This window comes from Schistocerca serialis, chromosome 1 (genome assembly GCF_023864345.2).
Source record: "Schistocerca serialis cubense isolate TAMUIC-IGC-003099 chromosome 1, iqSchSeri2.2, whole genome shotgun sequence".
NCBI lineage: Eukaryota > Metazoa > Arthropoda > Insecta > Orthoptera > Acrididae > Schistocerca > Schistocerca serialis.
In genome coordinates, this window is record NC_064638.1 from 114,518,982 (window position 1) to 114,543,150 (window position 24,169).

General features: G+C 39.5%; 1 protein-coding gene across 3 annotated transcripts in view; it reads left to right on the forward strand.

The window, feature by feature from the left end:
* The window catches only part of LOC126463129 (SPRY domain-containing SOCS box protein 3), a 75,983-nt gene that overhangs the window by 16,452 nt on the left and 35,362 nt on the right, over nucleotides 1–24,169 (forward strand). The window contains exons 3-6 of one of the 3 annotated variants that reach the window (XR_007585960.1): nucleotides 13,239–13,341; nucleotides 13,432–13,557; nucleotides 13,775–14,014; nucleotides 17,086–17,188. Coding sequence is in view for 2 of the 3 variants with exons in the window: in XM_050096128.1 (XP_049952085.1) it covers nucleotides 13,239–13,341; nucleotides 13,432–13,557; nucleotides 13,775–14,023 (478 nt within the window). In the remaining variant the exon portion in view is untranslated. Of the gene's footprint in view, nucleotides 1–13,238; nucleotides 13,342–13,431; nucleotides 13,558–13,774; nucleotides 14,024–17,085; nucleotides 17,189–24,169 lie in introns of all 3 variants that reach the window. The other 2 variants (XM_050096128.1, XM_050096130.1) reach the window with 2 other exon arrangements.

The following is a 24,169-nucleotide window of genomic DNA, read 5'->3' on the forward strand; positions in this document are numbered from 1 at the left end:
ATTGCGCAGTCCCCTAAGAGTAAATGGAAAATCTATAGATTTTAATCATATTCATATTTTCATTTATCTGTTTCTCTTATTATTAAATTTAAGAAATAGTATGAATTGATAACATAAAAAAGTCTAGTTTAGTTATACGATTTGTGAAAGAATGGTTGTGCAAGGATTTGATCTTTCAGGTCTGTAAATAGGCATTTTCGCTGCGCAACTATGTATTCTATGTAAATATGTTTTTTCTATGGTTAAATAGTCTACAAACTCAGGAGGCCAAATAAAACAAAAAATAACAACAAATTTTTGTTTGCGGGTCAGAGGCTGTACTCCATGCAACATTTTGCAGATTGCAAGTGCTCATGGGGCACACCCTCTTCTTGACTAATGTGATTCTAGAATTGTTTTTCAGTTAGGAAATACAGTGTTATTGCTGTTTGAGTAGTATTATTGGTGTTTGAAATGTGGGACATCAGAGACAGTGACAAATACTCTAGCCATCACTCTCCACACCTTCCTGCTTAAGCCCTTGTTTAGACTGTAATGTAATTTATTACGATTCTATTACAATTAATTTAATTTCAGATCTACAGTTTTATCCAAATATAAGTATAGGAGGTAACCGTATGGCATTCTTCTGGTTAAATAAGTGGAGAACTTCACTCTAAAACTAAATTGAAAGATAATGTGAAAAGTAAAGTTGCTATTAAACTTATAGCAGAGCTGCTACGTCTCAGATAAGTGCAACAGAAAGATTGTCACAAATATAGCTCACGGTCAATAAGGCCTTCATCAAAAGTAGATGGCACACACACACACACACACACACACACACACACACACACAAATGCAACTCACACACACAATTGCAGTCAAAGACAACTGAGGCCACACAGCAAGCAGCAATGGGAGCATGATGGGAGTGGTGACTGGGTGGGGGTAAGGAGGAGGATGGGGTGGGAAGGGGGAGGGATAGTAGGATAGGGGTGGCAGACAGTGAAGTGCTGTTGAGGAGTGCGAGAAGCAAGGTGGAAAGAGAGTATGTGTGGTTGGGTGATAAGACAGAGCGCAGCAGAGAAAGGGGGGGGGGGGGGGTAGCGTAAAAGGAGAGAAGTAAAAAGATTGGATTCGATGGAGGAATGAGAGCTGTGTAGTGCTGGAATGGGAACAGAGAAGGGGCTGGATGGGAGATGACAATGAGTGATGAAGGTTGAGGCCAGGAGGATTAGGGTATGTAGGATACATTGCAGTGAGATTTACCACCTTTGCAATTCAGAAAAGCTGGTGTTTGTGGGAAGCATCCATATGGCGAAGGCTGTGAAGCAGTCATTGAAATGAAGGATGTCATGTTTGGTAGCGTGCTCAGCAACAGGGTGATCCACTTGTTTCTTGGTCAAAGTTTGTCAGTGGCCATTCACGTTGTTGGTTGTCATGCCCACATAGAATGCAGCACAGTGGTTGCAGCTAAGCTTGTAGATCACGTGCCTGGTTTCGCAGGTAGCCCTGCCTTTGATGGGATAGGTGATGTTCATGGCCATGGACAGGTCTTGCATCTAGGACTATTATGAGCCATGAGGTAAGGGGTTGAGAGCAGGGGTTGTGTAGGGATGGATGGCGGTGGACGGCAGAATACCACTTTTGGAGTGGTGGGAAGGATAGTGGACAGGACATTTCTCATTTCAGAACACGACTAGAGGTAGTCAAAACCCTGCTGGAGAATATAATTCAGTTGCTCCAGTCCTGGGCGGTACTGAGTTATGAGGCGAAACTCCTCTGTGGCTGGACAGTGAGACTTTGGGAGGTGGTGGTAGACTGGAAAGATAAACCACAAGAGATTTGTTGTTGTTAAAGGTTGGGAGAATAATTATGGTCTGTGAAGGCTTGTGTGAGACCCTCAGTATATTTCGATAGGGACAGCTTGTCTATGCAGATGCGACAACCATGGGTGGCTAGCTTTATGGAAGGGACTTCTTGGTATGGAACAAATGGCAGCTGTCAAAGTGGAGGTATTGCTGGGGGTTAGTAGGTTTGATATGGACAGAGGTACTGGTGTAGCCACCTTTGAGGTGGAGGTCAACATCTCGGAATGTGGGTTGTTGGGTTGAGTAGGACCAGGTGAAGCAAATGGGGGAGAAGTTGTTGAGGTTCTGGAGGAATGTGGATAGGGTGTCCTCACAATCGCAAATCGCAAAGATGTCATCAATGAATCTGAAACAGGTGACGGATTTAGTGTTCTGGGTGTTTCGGAAGGATTCCTGTAGATGGCCCATGAATAGGTTGGTATAGGATGGTGCCATGGTGCCATGCAGGTGCCCCTAGCCGTAGCTTGGATTTATTTGTAGGTAATGCCTTCAAAGGAGAAGTAATTGTGGGTGAGGATACAGTGGATCATGGGGACTAGGAAAGAGGTTGTTGGTTTGGAATCTGTCGGGCGTTGGGAAAGGTAGTGTTCAATAGCGGTAAGGCCATGAGCATTAGGTATGTTAGGTGGCATCAACAATGATGAGTAGGGCACCGTATGGTAACGGGACAGAAACTGCCGAGAGTCAGTGGAGGAAACGGTTGTTATCTTTTATATAGTAGGGTAGGTTCCGGGTGATAGGGGTTATAGTTTGAAGGTGTTGATCTATGAGAGCAGAGTGTCTCTCACTGGGGGCACAGTACCGGTCAAAATGGGACATTCTTGGTGGTAGGGTTTATGGAGTTTAGGAAGTGTGTAGAAGGTAGGAGTGTGGGGAATGGTAGTGATGAACAGAGGGATGGACTCCGGGGAGAGGTTCTGGGATTGGCCTAAGGATTTGAGGAGTGACTGGAAATCCTGCTGGATTTGTGGAATGGGACACTGTGGAAAGGTATGTAAGTTGATGTATCTGACAGCTGGCAGAGTCTTTCTGCCAGATAAACCTTGCGCTTCAAAACAACAGAGGGGGAGCCTTTATCCGCAGGTAGGATTATAAGGTCACGGTCAGTTTTTAGATGGTGGACTGCGGTTCTTCCTGCAGATGTAAGGTTAGTTTGCATGTTGAGGGATTTGGGGAATGATGGTGAGGCAAGGTTTGAGGTTAAGAAATTCTGGAAAGTTAAGGGGATACGGAATCGGATTTTGGGTTAAAAAATTGAATTTTTTTTTATTGGCGTATTATATTCTGCCATGTTTCCTCTTTAAAATGACGTATCATACATAGCTCTACTACAATTATAACTATTTTATTTTTATATATTTGTGAGATCGGGTATTGCGCTTTAGTTATACACGTCTCTCGTGGCTGACCATGAACTTTTTGGCAGTACCTTTAAAGTGACATGAATTCAAATATCCCGGTTTCCAGCGACTATTTATACACTAGTTGCCCGAAAATGTTTCTCTCTGGTTTCCTCAAGTTACTCTTTGACTTTGTGGCGGGACTGTTTTGTAAACAGTGTGATATAAGAAAGTAGTTGTTGTTGAGTTATTTCGTATTTAGTGCTTCATTTTTCGCAGTGAAAATGCCTAGAGCTAAAGCAAAAGTATTTAAAAAGCGTGTGAACTGGCAAAAGAAAAGAAATAATGATTCATTAGCAAAGCAAAGCAGTTCATCATCATCACTGTTGGAAAATGTGAATCCACTTATTACTGATTTGCCGAACGAACTTACACCAAATGAAAACAGTGCTTCTCATAAAAAACTAAGAGATTTGGAAGAGAAATATAATTTACTTGATAGAGGGAATGAAGTTTTTGAACTCATTGATACGAATATATTGTGTGAAGCTCTTGAAAACAGTTTGTGCTGCAAAAAATGTCATGGAAACGTTTCTCTGAAAGTAGAATCCCATGTTGGCCTGGCTGCCCAGTTTAATTTAATATGCAGTGTTTGTAAATACAGCTGTAAGTTTCCAAGTTCGGTTTCAGTAACTGTAAATAATGGATACAAGAAAACTGAACTTTATAGTGTAAATATTAAGTTAGTTTATGGATTGCGAGCAATTGGTAAGGGCAAAGCAGCTGGTGATATGCTATGTGGTGTTCTAAATCTTCCAAGTGCACCTTCAAAGTTTGAAGCTTACAATTATGTACTAGGATCTGCAGTTGAAGATGTAGCACAGAAGTCAATGCAGGTTGCTGTGGAAGAAGCAGTGGAAGAAAATGACGGCAGTCGTGACCTCACAGTGGCGTTTGATGGCACGTGGCAGAAAAGGGGCCACACCTCCAACAATGGTGTTGTAACAGCAACTAGTGTTGATACTGGCAAGGTTATTGATGTTGCAATAATGTCTAAATACTGTAGGTGCACAGGCAGGCTGAAAAATGAACACATTGATGACTGTATTGCTAATTATTATGGTAGTAGTGGTGGCATGGAGGTTGCTGGGGTGAAGAAAATTTTTCATCGCTCTTCACAGTGGTATAATGTTCGCTATGTCAAATATCTGGGAGATGGTGACTCTAAAGCATTCAAAGAAGTTTTGGAAAGCAAACCATATGGGAACAGTGTAAATATAAGCAAACTTGAATGTATAGGACATGTGCAGAAGAGAATGGGTGCCAGGCTGAGAAGGTTAAAATCAGTTATGAAAGGGAAAAAACTAGATGATGGGAAAACCTTGGATGGCAGAGGAAGATTGACTGATTCCATAATAGACCACATTCAGAACTGCTATGGCCTTGCAATCAGGCAAAATACAGGCAATCTTGAAGAAATGAGGAGAGCTATATGGGCTTTATATTTCCACACCGCATCCACGGATGAGCATCCACAACATGGTTTGTGCCCCAAAGGAGAAAACAGCTGGTGTAAATACAATAGGGGACTAACAACAGGAGAGAAATACATTCACCACCACAGTCTACCATCAGCCATCATGGCAGAAATAAAGCCCATTTTCAGAGATCTGGCTGACAGAAGTCTTCTGATGAAATGTCTTCACGGAAAAACGCAGAACCCCAACGAGTGCTTGAATAGTGTGATATGGCATCGTCTCCCAAAAACAGTGTTTGTCGGAATTAATACACTACATTTTGGTGTGTATGATGCTGTGGCAACCTTCAATCTTGGAAATATAACTAAATGCCAGGTCCTTCAAAAGTTGGGTATGTGTGTTGGTTCCCGTACGGTACGTGCTATGTTCTTTTTAGATCAGCAGAGACTAAGGCATGCTGATAATATAATCAAGACATTAGTGAAAAAAGCAAGACAGGTGCAGAGGGGTGCCAAAAGAAGACTTTAAGATGATTTTGAAGACTGTGAAGGGGGTATTAGCTACGGATCAGGAATGTTTTAATCTTCTTTCTCCGTTTCCCGTAAGTTTACTTTTTACTTCATCTAGGAACATTATCTCAGGTACTGGTCAACCTAGAAGTCTGAAATTTTTATGACGTAGTGACATAGGTCCCTATTACATACTGAAACAACGATTTTTTAATTACTTGATTTACAAAAGACTTAGGGGTGATAGTCTAGTAAAAAGCGATGGAAAAAATTTACTTAAAAATAAATGTACAATATCTCTGTAAGAAAATACTTTGACAATAAACTGTTGTTTCAGTATTGTTGTAACATATGAATGCACATACAGTAAAATTTTTACCTCTCTGTCTCCAGTAGTTTGTGAGAAAATGTTCCCTATAGTAGGCATATATTAACATTGCGGGGATAGGTGATTCCGTATCCCCTTAACAGGGGGTGATTTTGGGACGGTGGGGGTGGATCATGGTTGGATGGAGGAGTGAACTGAATTAGGCAGGGTTCGACATTGGTCTTTGGTTGAGACTGATTTGTAGGGTTGATGGCGTAAAAGTGTTTCCATTGTAGGGACCAAGAAAAGGAGAGGAGGTCTTTAACAAGTCCTGCATTATTGAATTTGAGAGTGGGGCAAAAGCTGAGGCCTTTGGAAGGAACTGATATTTCTGTGAAGCTAAGGCTTTTATAGGAAAGGTTCGTGACTGTGTTTTGGCTCTGTTTGGATACTGGATTCTGTGTGATGGTGGGAGTGAATTTTGGAGGGTGATGTAAATGTAGTAGGTCTGCGAGACAGGGTTAGATAGCTATGAGGGAATGTGGAGAAGATTTGGAGGTTGTTGTAGGTGTGGTGGACAGTGGTACACCCAAAGCAAGAGTAGGGAGTGAGCAGAGAGGAGAGCTTTTTACGTGGCATTGTGCGTGTTGCTCTAGTTCCTGGATGGCAAGAGTTTCATCGTGCGTTATAGGTTCCAGGAATTTGGGATTGCATAACAGGAGAATTTTGCGGATGGAGGTTTGGGCTTGGTTGATATGGTTTTGCAGGACTATGTTGGTGAGGGCTAAGAATTGGCGGAATCTGAACAGGTGGAGGTCATTATAGGAGGATGGGTGGCACTCGGAGAGGTGTAATTTGATGGTTATGCCATTTAGGGGGGATTCCATGAGCCAAGCAACAACGCAGGGACGATATGTGGGACTAGGTTCTGGCTAGGGATACGGAAACTTTTCTGTATTCACGCAGATGGAAGCAACAAGGATCCATGGTGGTGGAAAAAAATGGGAAAAATTATGTAAATAATGTAGAATTATGTCCAAAAATTTGCAAAAATACACCCAAATACACGTGAAAAATCACGAGAAGGATGAAACTGAGTCAAAAGGGGAAAACAAAATGAAATCTGTGGAAGTCGACAATAGCGAAAGGTGAAAACTCACTAAAATTGACAAGAATTCACAGAGACCAAAGAAAAGATATAAATATTATATAAATATATATTTTACTGTGGGTAGCAGGTCTGAGGGTGGATAAGTTTGAAGAAAAGGGGTGGCGGATGTGACTGGATGAGGAGGGATGGCAGATGTGAGTGGATGAGGTGGAATTAGTTGGTGCAACCTGGGATAGAATGGAGAAAGAGGGTGGGGAAGGGGTTCGTAGGATGAGATACAAGATCGTGTGGCACCGGAAAGGTGCAGGAAATAACACCCTGAAAATACAGGAGAGTCATGCAGGGAAGTTAGCAATGTTTCAGAACACTCTTTTGATTTAAGTTGTAGGATGTTACAACACATTAACAACTAAGTATCTGGGTCTCCTCTCACATCAGAAACTAAGTTGGGTACTGTGAATGAAATATTGGGAATGTTTCAATTTCAAAACATCTTAAAATGCTTCTGCCTTAAACCTTGGAGAGCAAACAGGGGTGTGCCCACATATAGTCTTTGTACCGTCTCAGTTTGGTTATGGATACATGAGTTATAAATGAGCAAGAGCTTCATATCTGAAGATCATACATATATTTGACTAACAGCTGTTTAGTGAAGAGCAGATGCAGCAGTACCACTCTGATTCTCAATCATCAGCACCAATGTTGGTGAGCTGCCATTTGCTGTCCATGGCATATCGTGCTTCAGGGTGTCTGGATTCCCTGCAGATAAGAGCATGCCAAGAGAATGAAAGTTTATGAATTAAAAACCAGCATGTGTCATATATTAAAAGATGTAATTATAATCCACCCTGAATTCTTCAGAAGTGTACTGTAGCTTTAGACTTACTGGGGTACAAAAACCGAGCAGGGTAGTGTAGTGGTTAGCACACTGGGCTCACATTCGGGAGGATGACAGTTCAAACCCGCATCCGGTCATCCAGATTTATGTTTTCCTTGATTTCACTAATTCACTTAAGGCAAATGATGGGATGGTTCCTTTTGAAAGGGCACAGCCACTTTCCTTCGTCATCCTTTGCTAATCCGAACTTGTTCTCCGTTTCTCATGATCTCATTGTCGACAGGACATTGAACACAAACCTCCTCCTCCTCCTCCTCCTCCTCCTCCTCCTCTGGAGTACACAAGGATTATATCGATCATATTTTTAAATCCAGCAGTGGTCTTTTAGTGATTTCCACCAGTGAGAAAAATTAAGCAGATATAATTTGCTGCTCTATTGTGCTTCCTAAAAGGTTCAAAAGACAAATTTATCAAGCAAAATCACCATCTCTGTTGCAGGAATACTTGCTTTTTTTAGGGCAGTGGAGCAAATGAGATGGGTTATGCAGTAAAGTTGCTTCTCTGTTTGGAGTTTGTGCCCTTCGACATAAGCACATGCAGATACCATTGCAAATTATGCTGGTGTTTATCCTCCAAAAATAATACTGATATGCATTTTGACGGTATATTGCCCAACAATGATTGGAGTTCTTCTCTGAGAGATCCTACCACTGTGTGGTGTACCAAATCCATTATTTTGCAGGGATTGAGTCATCAGCCTATCACATGATCTGCCTTCCATGTTGTTGTTGTGGTCTTCGGTCGAGAGACTGGTTTGGTGCAGCTCTCCGTGCTACTCTAACCTGTGCAAGCATCTTCATCTCCCAGTACCTACTGCAACCTACGTCCTTCTGAATCTGCTTAATGTATTCATCTCTTGGTCTCCCTCTACGATTTTTACCCTCCACACTGCCCTCCAATACTAAATTGGTGATCCCTTGATGCCTCAGAATATGTCCTACCAACCGATCCCTTCTTCTAGTCAAGTTGTGCCACAAATTTTTTTTCTCCCCAATTGTATTCAATACTTCATTAGTTATGTGATCTACCCACCTAATCTTCAGCATTCTTCTGTAGCACCACATTTTGAAAGCTTCTATTCCCTTCTTGTCTAAACTATTTATCATCAATGTTTCACTTCCATACATGGCTACACTCCATACAAATACTTTCAGAAATGACTTCCTGACACTTAAATCTATACATGATGTTAACAAATTTCTCTTCTTCAGAAACGCTTTCCTTGCCATTGCCAGTCTACATTTTATAGCCCCTCTACTTCGACCATCGTCAGTTACTTTGCTCCCCAGATATCAAAACTCATCTACTGCTTTGAGTGTCTCATTTCCGAATCTAATTCCCTCAGTGTCTCCTGATTTAAATTGACTACATTCCATCATCCCCATTTTACTTTTGTTGATGTTCATGTTATATGCTTTCAAGATACTGTCCATTCCGTTCAACTGCTCTTCCAGGTCCCGCTGTCTCTGACAGAAGTACAATGTCATCGACAGACCTGAAAGTTTTTATATCTTCTCCATAGATTTTAATACCTACTCTGAATTTTTCTTTTGTTTCCTTTACTGCTTGCTCAATATACAGATTGAATAACATTGGGGAGAGGCTACAACCCTGTCTCTCTCCCTTCCCAACCACTGCTTCACTTTCATGCCTCCGACTCTTATAACTGCCATCTGGTTTCTGTACAAATTGTAAATAGCCTTTTGCTCCCTGTATTTGATCCCTGCCACCTTCAGAATTTGAAAGAGAGCATTCCAGTCAACATTGTCAAAAGCTTTCTATAAGTCTACAAATGCTAGAAATGTAGGTTTGCCTTTCCTTACTCTATCTTCTAAGATAAGTCGTAGGGTCATTATTGCATCACGTGTTCCATCATTTCTATGGAATTGAAACTGATCATGCCAGAGGTCGGCTTCTACTAGTTTTTCCATTCGTCTGTAAAGAATTTGTGTTAGTATTTTGCAGCTGTGAGCCATGGCTTATTAAACTGGTAGTTCGGTAAGTTTCACGTCTGTCAACACCTGCTTTCTTTAAGGTTGGAATTATTATATTCTTGAAGCCTGAGGGTATTTCGCCTGTCTCATACATCTTGCTCTCCAGATGGTAGAGTTTTGTCAGGACTGGCTCTCCCAAGGCTATCAGTAGTTCTAATGGAACGTTGTCTACTCCCGGGGCCTTGTTTTGACTTAGGTCTTTCAGTGCTCTGTCAAACTCTTCCCGGAGTATCATATCTCCCATTTCATCTTCATCTATGTCCTCTTCCATTTCCATAATATTGTCCTCAAGTACATCACCCTTGTATAGACCCTCCATATATTCCTTCCATCTTTCTGCTTTCCCTTCTTAGCTTAGAACTGGGTTTCCATTTGAGCTCTTGATATTCATACAAGTAGTTCTCTTTTCTCCAAAGGTCTCTTTAATTTTCCTGTAGGCAGTATCTATCTTACCCCTAGTGATATGTGCCTCTACATCCTTACATTTGTCCTCTAGCCATCCCTGCTTAGCCATTTTGCACTTCCCCTCGATCTCATTTTTGAGACATTTGTATTCCTTTTTACCTGCTTAATTTACTGCATTTTTATATTTTCTCCTTTCATCAATTAAATTCAATATTTCTTCTGTTATCCAGGGATTTCTGCTAGCCCTCTTCTTTTTACCTATTTGATCCTCTGCTGCCTTCACTATTTTATCTCCCAAAGCTACCTTCTTCTTCTGTATTCTTTCCCCCGTCCTTGTCAGTTGTTCCCTAATGCTCTCCCTGAAACTCTCTACAACCTCAGGTTCTTTCAGTTTATCCAGGTCCTATCTCCTTAAATTCTCACCTTTTTTTGCAGTTTCTTCAGTTTTAATCTACAGTTCATAACCAGTAGATTGTGGTCAGAGTCCACATCTGCCCCTGGAAATGTCTTACAATTTAAAACCTAGTTCCTAGATCTCTGTCTTACCATTATACAATCTGTCTGAAATCTTCCAGCATCTCCAGGCTTCTTCCACTTATACAACCTTCTTTCATGATTCTTGAACCAGGTGTTAGCTATGATTAAGTTGTGTTCTGTGCAGAATTATACCAGGCGGCTTCCTCTTTCATTCCTTACCCCCATTCCATATTCACCTAGTACTTTTCTGTCTCTTCCTTTTCCTACTATCAAATTCCAGTCAGCCATGACTATTAAATTTTCGTCTCCCTTCACTATCTGAATAATTTCTTTTATCTCATCATAATCTGCCTTTCATAATATATATAAATCAGATGAATATTTTTGGAGATTTCAGTGTGCGCTCTATGGCTGGCTCATCAAGTAATTTTGTATTCTCTCAGCAGTCCACTTTTTACCTATGTATTATTTTAAGCTTTGTGATTTTTGTTTTAATTGACTAAGAGGATTGCATTTTAAGTTTTTACAAATGTCCAACTGAGAACAACATTGGGATAAGAGATTACTATTGTTTTAAAATTGGTTATTGTTTAAACAATGGCCAAGTAGTTGATTTGCAGGGAATTTTTAAAGAAACGACGTTGTGAAAAAATGGGAATTTTTAATGTTTTACAAGTTTTGTTGAGGCCTAACTGTACAATAATGCCTTGCAGTGTGTTGTTCAACTTTTTGTAATTGGATGTTTTCAGAAAGGATTGTTTACAGTTGGTTTGCTGAATTTTGTCATGGTCATGGTGCCATCGGAGATGAATTTTGTGAAGGTTGACCAAAATCTGTTGTTAATCCAAGAACACAGTTGCTGTGTGCAACATGAGTGAAGAGGATCACCACGTGACTTACCATGCGATAGAGGCATCGTGAGATGTATCGAAGATTGCAGTACATGTGGTTTTGTGCAACATTTACCTGTGAAAAAGACCTGTTCTTGGTGGATTCCACTTAATTTGGCCAGTGCTCAAAAAACAGTCTTGCGTCAGTTGCTGTAAGGAAATGTCTGAAAAATTTAACTGAGGAAATGAAAAATCTGCATACAACAGTATAACAGGAGCCAAAACTTGTATCTATTAATAGGTGCTGGAAACTAAACAGCAGTCAATTGCTTTGGTGTTCTGAAAATGAACTGAAAGGTACAAAAGTAGTTTGCTCCTGAAGCAATTCCAAGAAAATTATGGTTTGTTTCTCTGGTTATGCTAGATATGTCGTGACTGTTGCAACAGAGTACCGAAGAGCAACTAATACTGAATGGTATTTGACAATTTGTGTGCGACAGGCTGTTGTTGAAATCAGGGGAAAAACCTGAAAAAGTTATCATTTTTCTTTGTGACAATGCCAATTATCTTATAAGTCCTCAAGCAGTTGATTATTTGGTAGGGAAAAGTATTGACTTAGTCTTGTTGCCTGTATTCCTCAGATTTGTCACCTAATGACTACGTCTTGTCCCCCTTATGTCAAACAAAATGTGTGTGGAGAGCGATTTTCATTGCCTCGAGAAGCTATGGACTCCATACAGTACAATGTTTTTGGGGTACCAACATCAGAGGGTGGGGGCAATGTTTCTAAAGTGGTTAGAATGCATACAAAAGTGTATTAATTTTAGAGGCAAATATGTTGAGAAACAATAAATTACATGTACCCTTTTTTTTAGAAAAGAAAAGCCTTAAAATATGGCTCTTACACCTAAGACAAAAACTGTATTAATAGGTTTTAACATTTTGTGTCATTGAATGGTATCAAATGTGACAGTGTTTAAGGTTTTAACATACTTCAATTTATTAGTGTTTAGCTTTCACAGCTATTAACAAGATTCACTTCTGATAGTTTAATGAAGCTCCTAATAACAATATTGCTAGTTTCAAATAGTTTAGTCCATATCCAAAATCAATAAAAGTCAGATTATGGACTCACTGGACAAAAAATTAATCACCCCAATGCACATGCACAGATGAATTGTTACGCCTTATAGATGGCACAGTGATAGTCACATGTACTGCTTCTTTGGGAACACGTAGTAGTAGTAGTAGTAGTAGTAGTAGTAGTAGTGATCAGCAAAACATCTGTGTTTCAAGTAGACATTGTGTGTAAGAATGGGTAAATAAGAAAATGTAACACATGGTCACAAAACATGTTGTCAGAATTGTGGTCAGAGAAAGATCCTGACTGATAGGGACCTGTGATACATTTCATGGCTTGTGAATCAAAATTGTTTCCAAACCTGATAGGGATAGCTCCAGGCAGTGAAAGAAAGTCCATTCCAACCTGTTAGCAAGAGAACATTGTGACAGGAATGACATGCAATGAATGTTTGGAGTCAGTCACTTTGCAAGAGGCCATTGCTCACACAAGCACATAGACGATAAGAGCAAAGTTCATCAGGCTGGAAGAATATGTGACTGGTTTTCTTAGCACTCCCGCACTCTATTGCATCTCGAATCAATCTGCAATATCATCTCAGTCGAACGCCACAGGAAATCTTTGGGACATGTTGGAACGGTGGGTAAAATGCCGACATCAGCATCCTCAGCAAGTGGCTTAACCTGGTTGCCGTCTACCTGCAACACCTTGTGGACTCATTTACTATCCAAATCCAGGTGGTGGTTATCTCCAGAGATGGAATTATATGGTATTAAATTATGCTTGAAATGTTTTCTCTGTAGTTTTTTGTCTGGTGAGCTTATGTTGTGCATCCATTGACTAACTACGGATTATTTTATGAAATTTGGGTGGGTAGAAGGATAAATCATGGAATATTGCAAATATTTGTGTACTAAGTTTATTTAATAGCATAATTTTGTGTTTCTTTTTTTAGATGGTGGGTGTTGGAACCCCTAATGCAGAGCTATCCAAATCGCGCTACCAGTTCTGCAGTCTTCTAGGATGTGACCAGGAATCTTGGGGTTACTCGTATAAAGGTAGGTTTTGTATAAATAGATTTTGTAATCTTGAAGGGAAAAAGTGTGTTTCATATGTTGAATATATAGCATCTTGTGTTTTGTTTTAAGGGCATATACAACACAATGGTGAGAAAAAGTCATATGGTCCTGGTTTTGGCCAGGGTAGTGTCATAGGTGTTCGCTTAGATATGTGGAATGGGACACTACAGTTCTTTTTAAACAGAATCCCGCTAGGTGAGTTCAATTGCACCAGCAATAATTGAGAGTTCTAAGGTTAGTGAATGAGTTTTCGAAGGCTTAAAAAATATTGGTGTTGTGAAGTTGCTGCAGCTTACTGTATTTACAAAGTATGTTTATTAGTAATTTTTAGTATGTTTATTAGTAATTTTAGTAGTCATTCATTACATTGTTTATAATTATTCGTAAGTTAAATTATCCTCATATTTTGTAGGTATTGCATTCACCAATTTGAAAGGCAAAGTTCTCTATCCAATGGTGTGTTCTACTGCAGCCCATTCATCGATGCGAGTAATTTACTCCTTCTCTTGCAAATCATCGCTGCAACTTTTGTGCATGCAAGAACTGACTAACAACAAAGTACAAATGGAACACTTAATGCGTGTACCGGGATTTAGAAACAGTTTACAGAGAGCTTTTTGGTGGCTTGCTCCAGATCCTTATATTCATAATTGTAAGCTGGGTGAGCGAGCAATTTTGTGATATTAAGATGTATAGTATTATTTTTAATGAGAATAGCTTGTATACTCACATTGTTAAAAATGCATGGTGGGAAATCATATGGTAAGATCAAATTAAAAAAATACAAAGATTTATGTTTCCATTGTTTTGAAACATTAAATAAATTGGTGAGCACCTCAAGAACTTTGAGTAGTGAAATATTTTGAAATGTTTATGTTTACAAAATAGTGCTTTATTCAGCTTTATGCAAGTCTGAATTTGGCTCAAATGTTCTGCTGTTTTTCTATTCTGATGCCATGTAACACTATTTTGCCATTGTAATTATGACATGTACTCTGAAAACTATATCTCATCAAAAATTAAGTGTCCTATAACTGTTGTTTATTTGTCCTGTTCTTGAAGAGCTCTGAGGTGCACAAATATGACAGATTTTTCTGATGAAATGATTTATCCAATTTCTAATTTTGCCAATGACGAAGATACAAGTACTGCCAGTAAACACGCATAAGAGAGACAGATGGGTAGGGGGAGTCAAATACAGTAAATTGGTGAGCACTGTGTTAGCTTCAGTCTAGAGATGATAGGACAGAGTGAGAAGTAAAGGTGGATTAAGTGGAAGAGAAATGAAATAATACTGGCATTAGAAGGAAAGTGAAAAAAGAGAGAATGAAAAATCAAAATTAGAGAGAGGCAGATCGGCTGGTCAGCATCTGGTGAAATTCTAAGTGCTGTTGTAAAGGAAATTTGAAAATAGAGCAATCTGTTCTAATTCTTGTAGCTGTTAGTGCCTTCCACAGGGAGGAAAGAGGGTAGTTGGGGTTAGGTTAGAAAGACAGGCAGGTCACTCAGACTGCATGTTGAAAGAGAGCCACACAGTTTTGTGTGCCTTCAGTCTCCCAACAGTTGGATTCCTCTTAACCTGGGGTTTGAGTGATTTGCTCCTCTTTTTTAACCACCCCCAACCTATTCCTCATTCCTCCCAGTTGATTTTTCTATTTTCAGATGTGCAGTACTTAAAAATTTCACCAACTGTAAAACACTGACTATGAATTATTTGTTTTTTCTTGTGTCTTTGAGTTCTGACATTGTAGAATTTTATCAAGTGCGGGATAGTTTAGTTGTCTTGTAATTGTACTTTTCCCCCTTTTTTTATGCTCTGAACATAGAGAGCCTTAAAGAATCATAACAATGTTGTCAATGTAGTAGTGATACGTAAACATTGTATGAACTACTCAAAATGTAAATTCCTGTTAAAGATTATAGTGTTATGAATACTGTAATGTGTTATTTTTCTGTATCAATTTTAACCAACATTGGGATGAATACTCCATGTGCCACTGCAGTGTATGGTGGAGGGCACTTCGTACCAGTATTGGCACACTACTCCTGTTGCACTCGCATACTGAGTCCGGAGGAAAAATGTCCATATGAATCTATTTTTACTCTAATCTGTCAAGTCTTATTCTCATGTTGCCTGAATTGTCACAGAGTCTTCTTCAAATAAAGGTTCTTTAATTTTGTGCGACATGGTTTTGTGAAAACAACCCTCCCTTTCTTCCAAAGTTTCCAATCTAGATTCCCTTGGCATCTGTGTTACACTTCCATGTGAGCTACACAGACCTACAGTACTAGCAGTGTATCTCTGAATTCTTTAGATTTCTGCTCTCTTGCCTCCTCCATATGAGTTCCATTGCTGATGCATTACTCTAGTGTTAGTCATTCGGGTGTCTTGCATATGATGTCCTGTTCACTAAAGCCTAAAATGTAGACTGAACAATAAAATGAAGTAAATGGTACATTTGATTTGGTTTTCTTAGTGAAAGCAATATTTATAATAAAAAACACATTTGGTAGGAAATCTTTTAATCTCTACAGAACTATTATACTCAACTTAATCTATGATCTGTTCTATGTACTCTAGCCTTGGTCTGCCCCCAGTACATTTCCTCTCTCGTCCACCTTCCAGTGTAAGGTTAACTAGTCTTGAATGATTTAACTGATGTTACTTGAGTCTGTTCCTTCTACCAATAAGATCCTTCCACAAACATCTTCCCTCGCCTATCCTTTTAGTAGTGCTTCATTTTGTACCTTTTACTGACCTTTTAGTTTGAACATTCTTAGGTATTATCACATTTCAAAGCTTCCAGTGTATTGTTCTCCATGTTTCTGATGGTCCACATAAGTTCCGTACAGTCCTCCATTTCAGGTGTACACTTTCAGGAACTCCCTCAGTTCCATACAATATCTGATATCGCTAAATCTTTTTTTTATTGAAGGAAGTATTCTTGGTCTGTGCAACTCACATTCTGATACCTTCATTGCTTTCTGTATCTTGTTTGAGTGTCTTTCTTGACCTCCCACGTGGGGTTTGTAGAAACTGCAGATTATTTGTCTGTCTCTGTAGCTTTGATCATCTAAGTATTGTGAGCCTATTGTTTTACTTTACATTGTTGAATTCTTTCTCCGAGTCCATGAATGCTGTAATTTTGTTACAAAAGCTTAAATTAAATATTATTTCTTGAAAAGTGAAAAATTCTCTGATATTTAAATACATTGGTCTCAATTGTGAATGAAAAGCACTCACAAATAAATGCTTTGCCAATCAAATAACTTTGTTTTAGGCTGTGAGTACTTGTAAAAAGAAAGGGCGTGTCGTCGCATATGAGTACAACAAAAATTGTTACAAGATAATTTATAATTACAACCTGTAAATTGTTTTGACCGAAGGAAATCACTTTGAGACAAGGCAATTGATACAGTTTACTTAAATGTCTATTTGGAGTGTCCTAAAAATTCAGGTTCTGAAATGTGCCGACTTTGTTTACTTTGGACAGTCCTGTATGCAAATCAGTACTGATGACGAAAGTGTTCCATTGATAGTAGTAACTATAGCATCTCTAATTTCAAACTTATGTTTTCAATAGATATGTTGTAGCTAGACTTGTCAGTTTCCTGCTATACGCATATGTCTTTGACCAGGCCCTGTGTGAGTAAGAAATCAGTTTTTCGATACTATTGTTCACTGAAAGTTGTAATCATGTAATATATTGTTCACTTTTTCAGAATTGAAAGATGGTTCTGTGATATTTTACACTGCGGAATGATATAACTCTTCGAGGCTAATTGAAAGTATCAACAAATACTCTCCACTCGCTCCAATATGCAGGTAACCATTTCCTGCATCTTGTGCTCATTCACCCTCTCCTTACCTTCCTCTTAATGCATACGAAAGGATGCTATCAATTTTCTATCATAATATTAATTATGAAATTTACAGCTACTTTTCATTAAAATAATGACCTATCTTTCAATGAAGCAGCAGATTAATTTTTATAATGAATTTGCATGATTAAAGTAAATCTACTGATTTGTGCTCCATCTGTCTCTGCAGTATCAAGAGTTTGAAATGATTGAGGAGATTTGAACTTTTGCAAAATGCTGCACCCTGTGCTTCTTATTACTTTCTGGAGAAAATCTGATTCTACTTTTTGTGTTGGTACAGTTGATGACTGCACGTAAGTTCTCTATTCCCCGTGGAGTAAGAGGATTCATATGTGGGACTTCCCAATTTGTGTGTACACATTTGTTTTTTTGTATCACTTCAGCCCTCATCTCTCTCCTGATAAATAGTTCACCTAACCATGGTGAATGGCTTGCATGCCTCAAAGGTATAGGAGCCAAACTGTTGGCACAACCATATCGGATGCAGTATGTGTGGGGAAGCCAGGCTAACACGTGGTTTTTGAAGACAGGCAGCAGTCTTTTAACTAGTTACAGAGGCAACAGTTTGTATAACTAACTAATGTGGTCTCGTAAAATTACCTGAAATGGCATTGCTATGCTGATTGCAACAGCTGAAGCAATAGGATGCACAGCTGTTATATTTCCCAAGGACATGCTACTCCACTGTATGGTTCAATAATGATGCCATCCTCCTTGGCAAAATATTTAGCAGGAATTTTCCCCAGAGAACAATTTAATCATTGCTCACACTTGGTTTAAGAATCATGAAAATAGATTTTATATGTGGAAGAGACATGAGGTACCAAAAGGCATATGTAGCTTGTATAAAAGTAAACCACCTTGAGGCCAGATTTTACACTGCTAAACCTCTCCAGGAGCATAAGTGGTCAGAGACCATTATTTATGCTGAGAGTTGAATGGGGACATATGGCAATGACTGAAATAAGTTAAAGAAATAAAATGCAAGACAAATTGGTAGTTTTAAGAAATGAAATATTGAAGGCAAACAACTGGGGGGGGGGGGGGGGGGGAGGTCCAGTAGGAATCTTTATGTAACACACAAATTATTAACTTTGTTTGATGAAAGGAGAAATTATAAAAAAAAAGCAAGCAAAAGGAAAAGCAAACATAAGAAAGACTGGCGAAGGTAAAAAGTGACAAAAAAGAAATGGCTAGAAGGAAACAACCTAGCTATAGAAAATGCATGACTTAAATAAAGATCAATGTTGCATATTGGAAAATTAGAGATACCTTTTGAGCATAGAGAAGCAGTTGTTTGAACACCAAGAACTTTGGTTGGGAAGTCAATACTAAAGAAGGAATTGAAAGGTGAGAGGTGTAAGGAATATAGAGATAGGCTGTATAAATTAAAGTAACATGAAGATGATAATATAAACATATGGCGACATGAATGAAGACAAGTTGACAACGATGATGATGATGATGATGCAATACTATGAGAATAATTCGATAGAGCACTGAAAGACTAAAGTCAAAACAAGGCACTTGGAATGGATATGTTGTCCCATGGGTCTCAGTAAATCTGAGGGTGTATCACCAAAACAGTACTATTCCACCTGGTCTAATAGATACATGAAATGGGTTGAGCATGAAAGAATAATTTATAATGCCAAAACCAAAGAGGGCAAGTGCTAACAACTGTGAGATTTATTTAACCATGAGTTTAATTTCTCATAAATACAAGATACTTGGCAGGACGAGTAGAAGATGATCTTAGAGATGATCAGTTTGATTTCTGGAGAAATGTAGGGACACATGGGGAAATACTGACCCTGCGATCTACTTTAGAAGATATATTGAAAAAAGGCAAGCATCTATTTTTAGATCTAGAAAACGGGGTTGACAATGCTGACTTGAATAGTGTTTCAAGTCCTGAAGTTAACATGATAAAGTACAGGTGACAAACTGTTATCTAAGATTTGACACAGAAACCAGACTGCAGTTCTTAGAGTTGCAGGACATGAAAGGATGGCAGTAATTGAGTTGGGAGTGAGACATAGCTGTAGCCTATCCGTATGCTCTTCAATCAAAGACCAAGGAGAAGATTGAGGTTTGTTGATGACATTGTAATTCGAGCAAAGACGGCAAAGAACTTCGAAGATCATTTTAATAGAATGGATATTGTCCTGAAAAGAAGTTATAAGATAAATATCAATAACAGTGAAAGAGAGGTGATGGAGTGTAGTCGAATAACATTGGGTAATACTGGTGGATTAGATGAGAAAATTACATACTAAAGGCAATAAATGACTTGCTATTTGCGAAGCAAGATAACTGATGATGACTGAATTAAAGAGAATGTAAAACTCAGGCTGGTAGTATCAAGGTAAGATTTTTTAAAAATTATTAACAATTTAACTTCAGATATAAATTTAAGTGTTGGGAAGCCTTCTATGGACATTTTTGTTGGGAGTGAATTGTTACCAGGAAGTGAGATGTGGATCATAAAGAATACCAACAAGAAGAGAATAGAACTTTTAAATTATAATGATAGAGAAGAATGCTGAAGAGTATATGGGTAGATCAGATAACATATAGTGAAGTGTCAAATCAAATAGGGGAGAAAAGCTCTTTGTGGCACAACTTGACAAAAAGAGGGTATAGGTTCATAGGAAACTTCCTGCGGCATCAAGGAAAAGTTAATTTGTCATTGAAGGCACGAGTGGGAGTAAAAACTACTGGGGAGACCAAAGTTTCACTACAGTAAGCAGGTTCAAGTGAATGTAGGTTGCTATAGTTATTCAGAGATGAATAGGCTTGCACAGAATAGCCTAGTGTGGAGAACTATGTCAAACCACCACCACCACAACAACAACATCATCACTTTATGCAAATGTAGGGATGGTTACTCCAAGAAAACTATAGCCAATTTCCTTGCTCATTCCTTCCTAAATACAGTTTGTATTCAGCTTGTATCAATTCTAATGGGTTAAACTGTAATCTTCTGTCCTGCTGTTTCCACTGACAAGTTTTTACTAGAGACCAGAAATAGTGCACTGTTCAGAGCAAAAGTCTACCATAATGGTTTAGATGCATTTACATGCTTTTACTAGAGATCAGAAATAAGTGAGTACAAGTCTTATATTGAGAGTTACATATATTGGAAATCTGAGTGCACTTTTACATCAGTGTTATACTGGTTTATTTCCTTCCATCTTTCCAGATGGAGCTCTACAAGTAAGACAAATCTGAGAACAGCGGTGCTGCAGTTGCTTCCTACTTGCTGCCTTGTCCCCTCTTACTAAAGCGTGCAAGAGTATGAGGCTAATTGTAACTTACAAGGAGTGCTCCATAGGTGGTGGGATCAGCTTTTTGAAAATATCTGTACAGTGGTATAGGGTAGTGTTCCATGTATTGCACCCTGAAACCATTCACCCTGGTCTACACTGTCTAGAATTTTTTTTTTTAAGTGCATTGTGCAGAGTGAAAGCATATCTTAATGGTTTCGATGCAGGATTGATGTGCAAAACATTGTGGGAACCTCATCAGGTGCTTTGAAATTTTTGTTTTTAAATCTTCATTGAAGTGGCTTTGAATATTATTCTTATTTAATTAATAGGTTTTAATGTAATTTTTTATTTCAAACAATCTGTTATGTGATTTTAATCATCATATTAACTTTTTCATTTGCTTTCACTTTTTCTCACTGTTATTCTTTTTCATTTGGAGTCTTTGGCCATGTGACTTTAATTATTTTTGTTTATTAACTTCTGTTTCATTTCTACCATTTGATCATTTTATATTTTCATCCACGTGATTTCTTTCATTATTTCTGTTCCTCAGTTTGCTTGAATTTTTTTTTTTTTTTTTTTTTTTTTTTTTTTTTTTTTTTTTTTTTTTTTTTTAATAATACCTTGGATCGTTAAATCTGTATCTGTGATACTCTGTGCTTACTGTAACAAGAATTTGTTTTAAATGTTTGTGTGGTGCTTATTGTCCAAAAAAGAACTGTGCAGCCTGTAAGGAAAGACACATTTTTGACCCTATTGCATAGCAAATGCAAATAGATTATTTCATCGTTGGTCCTTTTTTAATCAACAGATTGGCATTTTCAAATGTTTAAATATTATAATAGATAAATAAAAATAACTAACATCAAATGCACAAAGATTTCAAATGAAGGCAAGTGAAAAAGTTAATACAATGATTAAAATCACTCTATCAATGGTTAGAAATTAAAAAAAAAAATTATATTTTAAGCAATTAATGGACAAAAAATGAGTCATTTCGATAAAGATTTAAAAATAAAACTAATAAAGCAATTAATATGGTTTGAACCCATGACCTTTGCACATCAACCACATATCTTAACTGCTACACTTATGCTTTCGCTATGCATGTTACAGTTAGAGGCTATAGGGAGCATAAATTATTTTTCGTTGATTACTCTTATAAGGGCCAACCAGGGTAAATGGCTGCAGGGTGCATTACCTGGAACCCTAATGTACACAACAGTGTAGATGGTAGTGTGCCTGTTTCCTTCTCCAGCTGCGCAACATGCCACCAGACTTTAGCTGCATGGGGCAACATCACCTGCTACACAACCGGAAGGCTGGAAAGGACAAAAGGAACACTGCCATGAAGACTTCCTATGTCCCTCCAGCCAACAAACATCTGAGTCTTCCTCTGCCAACCTGAAAGGCTCCCAGAAGTCAAACAAACAGAAACAGTCTTCTGCTTTGCTGATTCGGAGATCGTCTTCGATGGCGTCACCAGACAATACCCTCACCCAGCTGATCTTTGCACTGCCGGTGGGCACCACCAACCATTTTTCTGCCCTCGACTCCACAGACCAACAGAAGGAGAATGCCGATGTCTCTAGACCTCATGGAGCAGGATCCTCCTGCCTCTGTGCGCCTTAGCAGCGAGTCTTTGGAGGCTGACACTTGGCAGCCACCGAGGTGACACCCCGTCATTTTTTCCTCGTTATGACTCTCCTCCAGTGGAACATTTGTGGCCTACGGTCCAACAAAGAGAACTTACGACTGCTCTTAGAATTGCAGTATCCGCTTGTATGGTGCCTCCAGGAAACAAAATTACATTCTCGTGACTGCTTTGAGCCTTCACATTTTTTCCTGGTTTGCTTTGATCTTCCCCCTGAGGACACCATTCCATCTCATGGGGGAGTCATGCTGCTCATCCGTGATGATGGTTATAGTCTACCCATCTCCCTGATACCCAGCTCCAAGCTGTTGCAGTCTGCATTTTCCTTGCTCACTTGACCTTTTCCCTTTGTACCATTTACATCCCTCCGTCACAAGACTAGACATCCTCCAGCTTATTGGGCAATTCCCTCACCCCTTTCTGCTGCTCGGTGACTTCAATGCACACTATCACCGTTGGGTTCTCCCAAACCTGTCTGAGAGACGCCCCCTTGGTTGACCTTCTTAATTAACTTAACCCCCTTCTGTCTTACGCAGGATCACCCACATTCTTTTCAGGCTCCATGCACACCTATTCCCATTTGGACCTATCCTTCTGTACTGCCCAGCTTGCCAATCGTCTTGAGTGGTCTGTTCTGTTCGGACACATACTCGAGCGACTATTTCCTGTGTGCTATCCATTTGCTGGTTCCTACCCCACCTCCGTGCACACCCAAATGGCAGCTTGCAATGGCCGATTGGAGGCTTTATTCCTCCCTGGCAAACTTCGATGAACACCATTTCCCCAGTTGTGATGACCAGATGGAATACCTTACAAAAGTTATCCTTACTGCGGCAGGATGTTCCATTCCTCGCACTTCCTCTTTATCTTGCCGTGTCCCGATCCCTTGGTGGACTGAGGCATGCTGCAGTGCAATTTGCACACAGAGATGTGCTGTCCACATTCTACCACGGCAAACTCCGTTCATTATAAACAGATGCGTGCACAGTGTCGTCCTGTTCTTTGGGATAGCAAAAAAGCTTCCTGGATTTCATTCAGTCGTTCTTTTAGCAGTTCCATTCCCTCTTCTGTTGTGTGGGCCAACCTCTGACGGTTCCTGGGACCAAGATTCATTTCCCAATTTCTGGCCTGACAGTAGCAGACAATGTTCTCGTGGACATTATTGCTATCTCCAACACCTTGGGCCACCTTTTGCAGAGATTTCGAACTCCTCCCACTATCACCCTGCCTTCCTTCATCAGAAGTGAGTGGAGGCAGCTCGGGTGATACCCTTCTCTTCTCCGAATCATCAGTGCTAAAATACCGCCTTTACTATGAGGGAGCTAGATCATGCCCTCACTTCATCCCGACCCTCTGCCTTACGGCCAGATGCTGTTAACATTGCGATGTTGCAGCACCTTTCTCTTGCAGGCAAGGACTTCCTGCTCAATACGTACAACTGCATCTGGGCAATGGACATGTTTCCCGCATGCTGGCATGAAGCCACTGCCATACCCTTACCTAAGCTTGGTAAGGACAAACATCTTCCTTGTAGCTGCTGCCCCATTCCTCCCACCAGCTGTGTTTGCTAGGTGATGGAACTTATGATTCATGCCTGGCTGGTACGGTGGCTCGAGTCACACAATTTACTAACCACTGCATAGTGCGGATTTTGAATGCACCGTTCTGCAGTTGAACATCTCGTCACTTTGCCCACCCATTTCATGAGTGCTTTTTTGTGGAAATTACAGACTGTGGTTGTGTTCTTAGATTTGGAGAAAGCCTACAACACCTGCTGGAGGACTGTTATCCTCCGTACTCGTAACACATGAGGTTTCTGTGGCCGCATGCCCTGTTTCCTTCAGGAATTAAAAAGGCAGAGTTTTCAAGTTGTGTGGGTTTTGCCTTGTTGGACACCTTTATGCAGGAAAATAGTTTGCCTCAGGGTTTTGTCCTGAGTGTCGTCCTCCTTGCTACCCTATAATGGCCTGCCTCCTGCCAGGCATCTCTGGCTCCCATT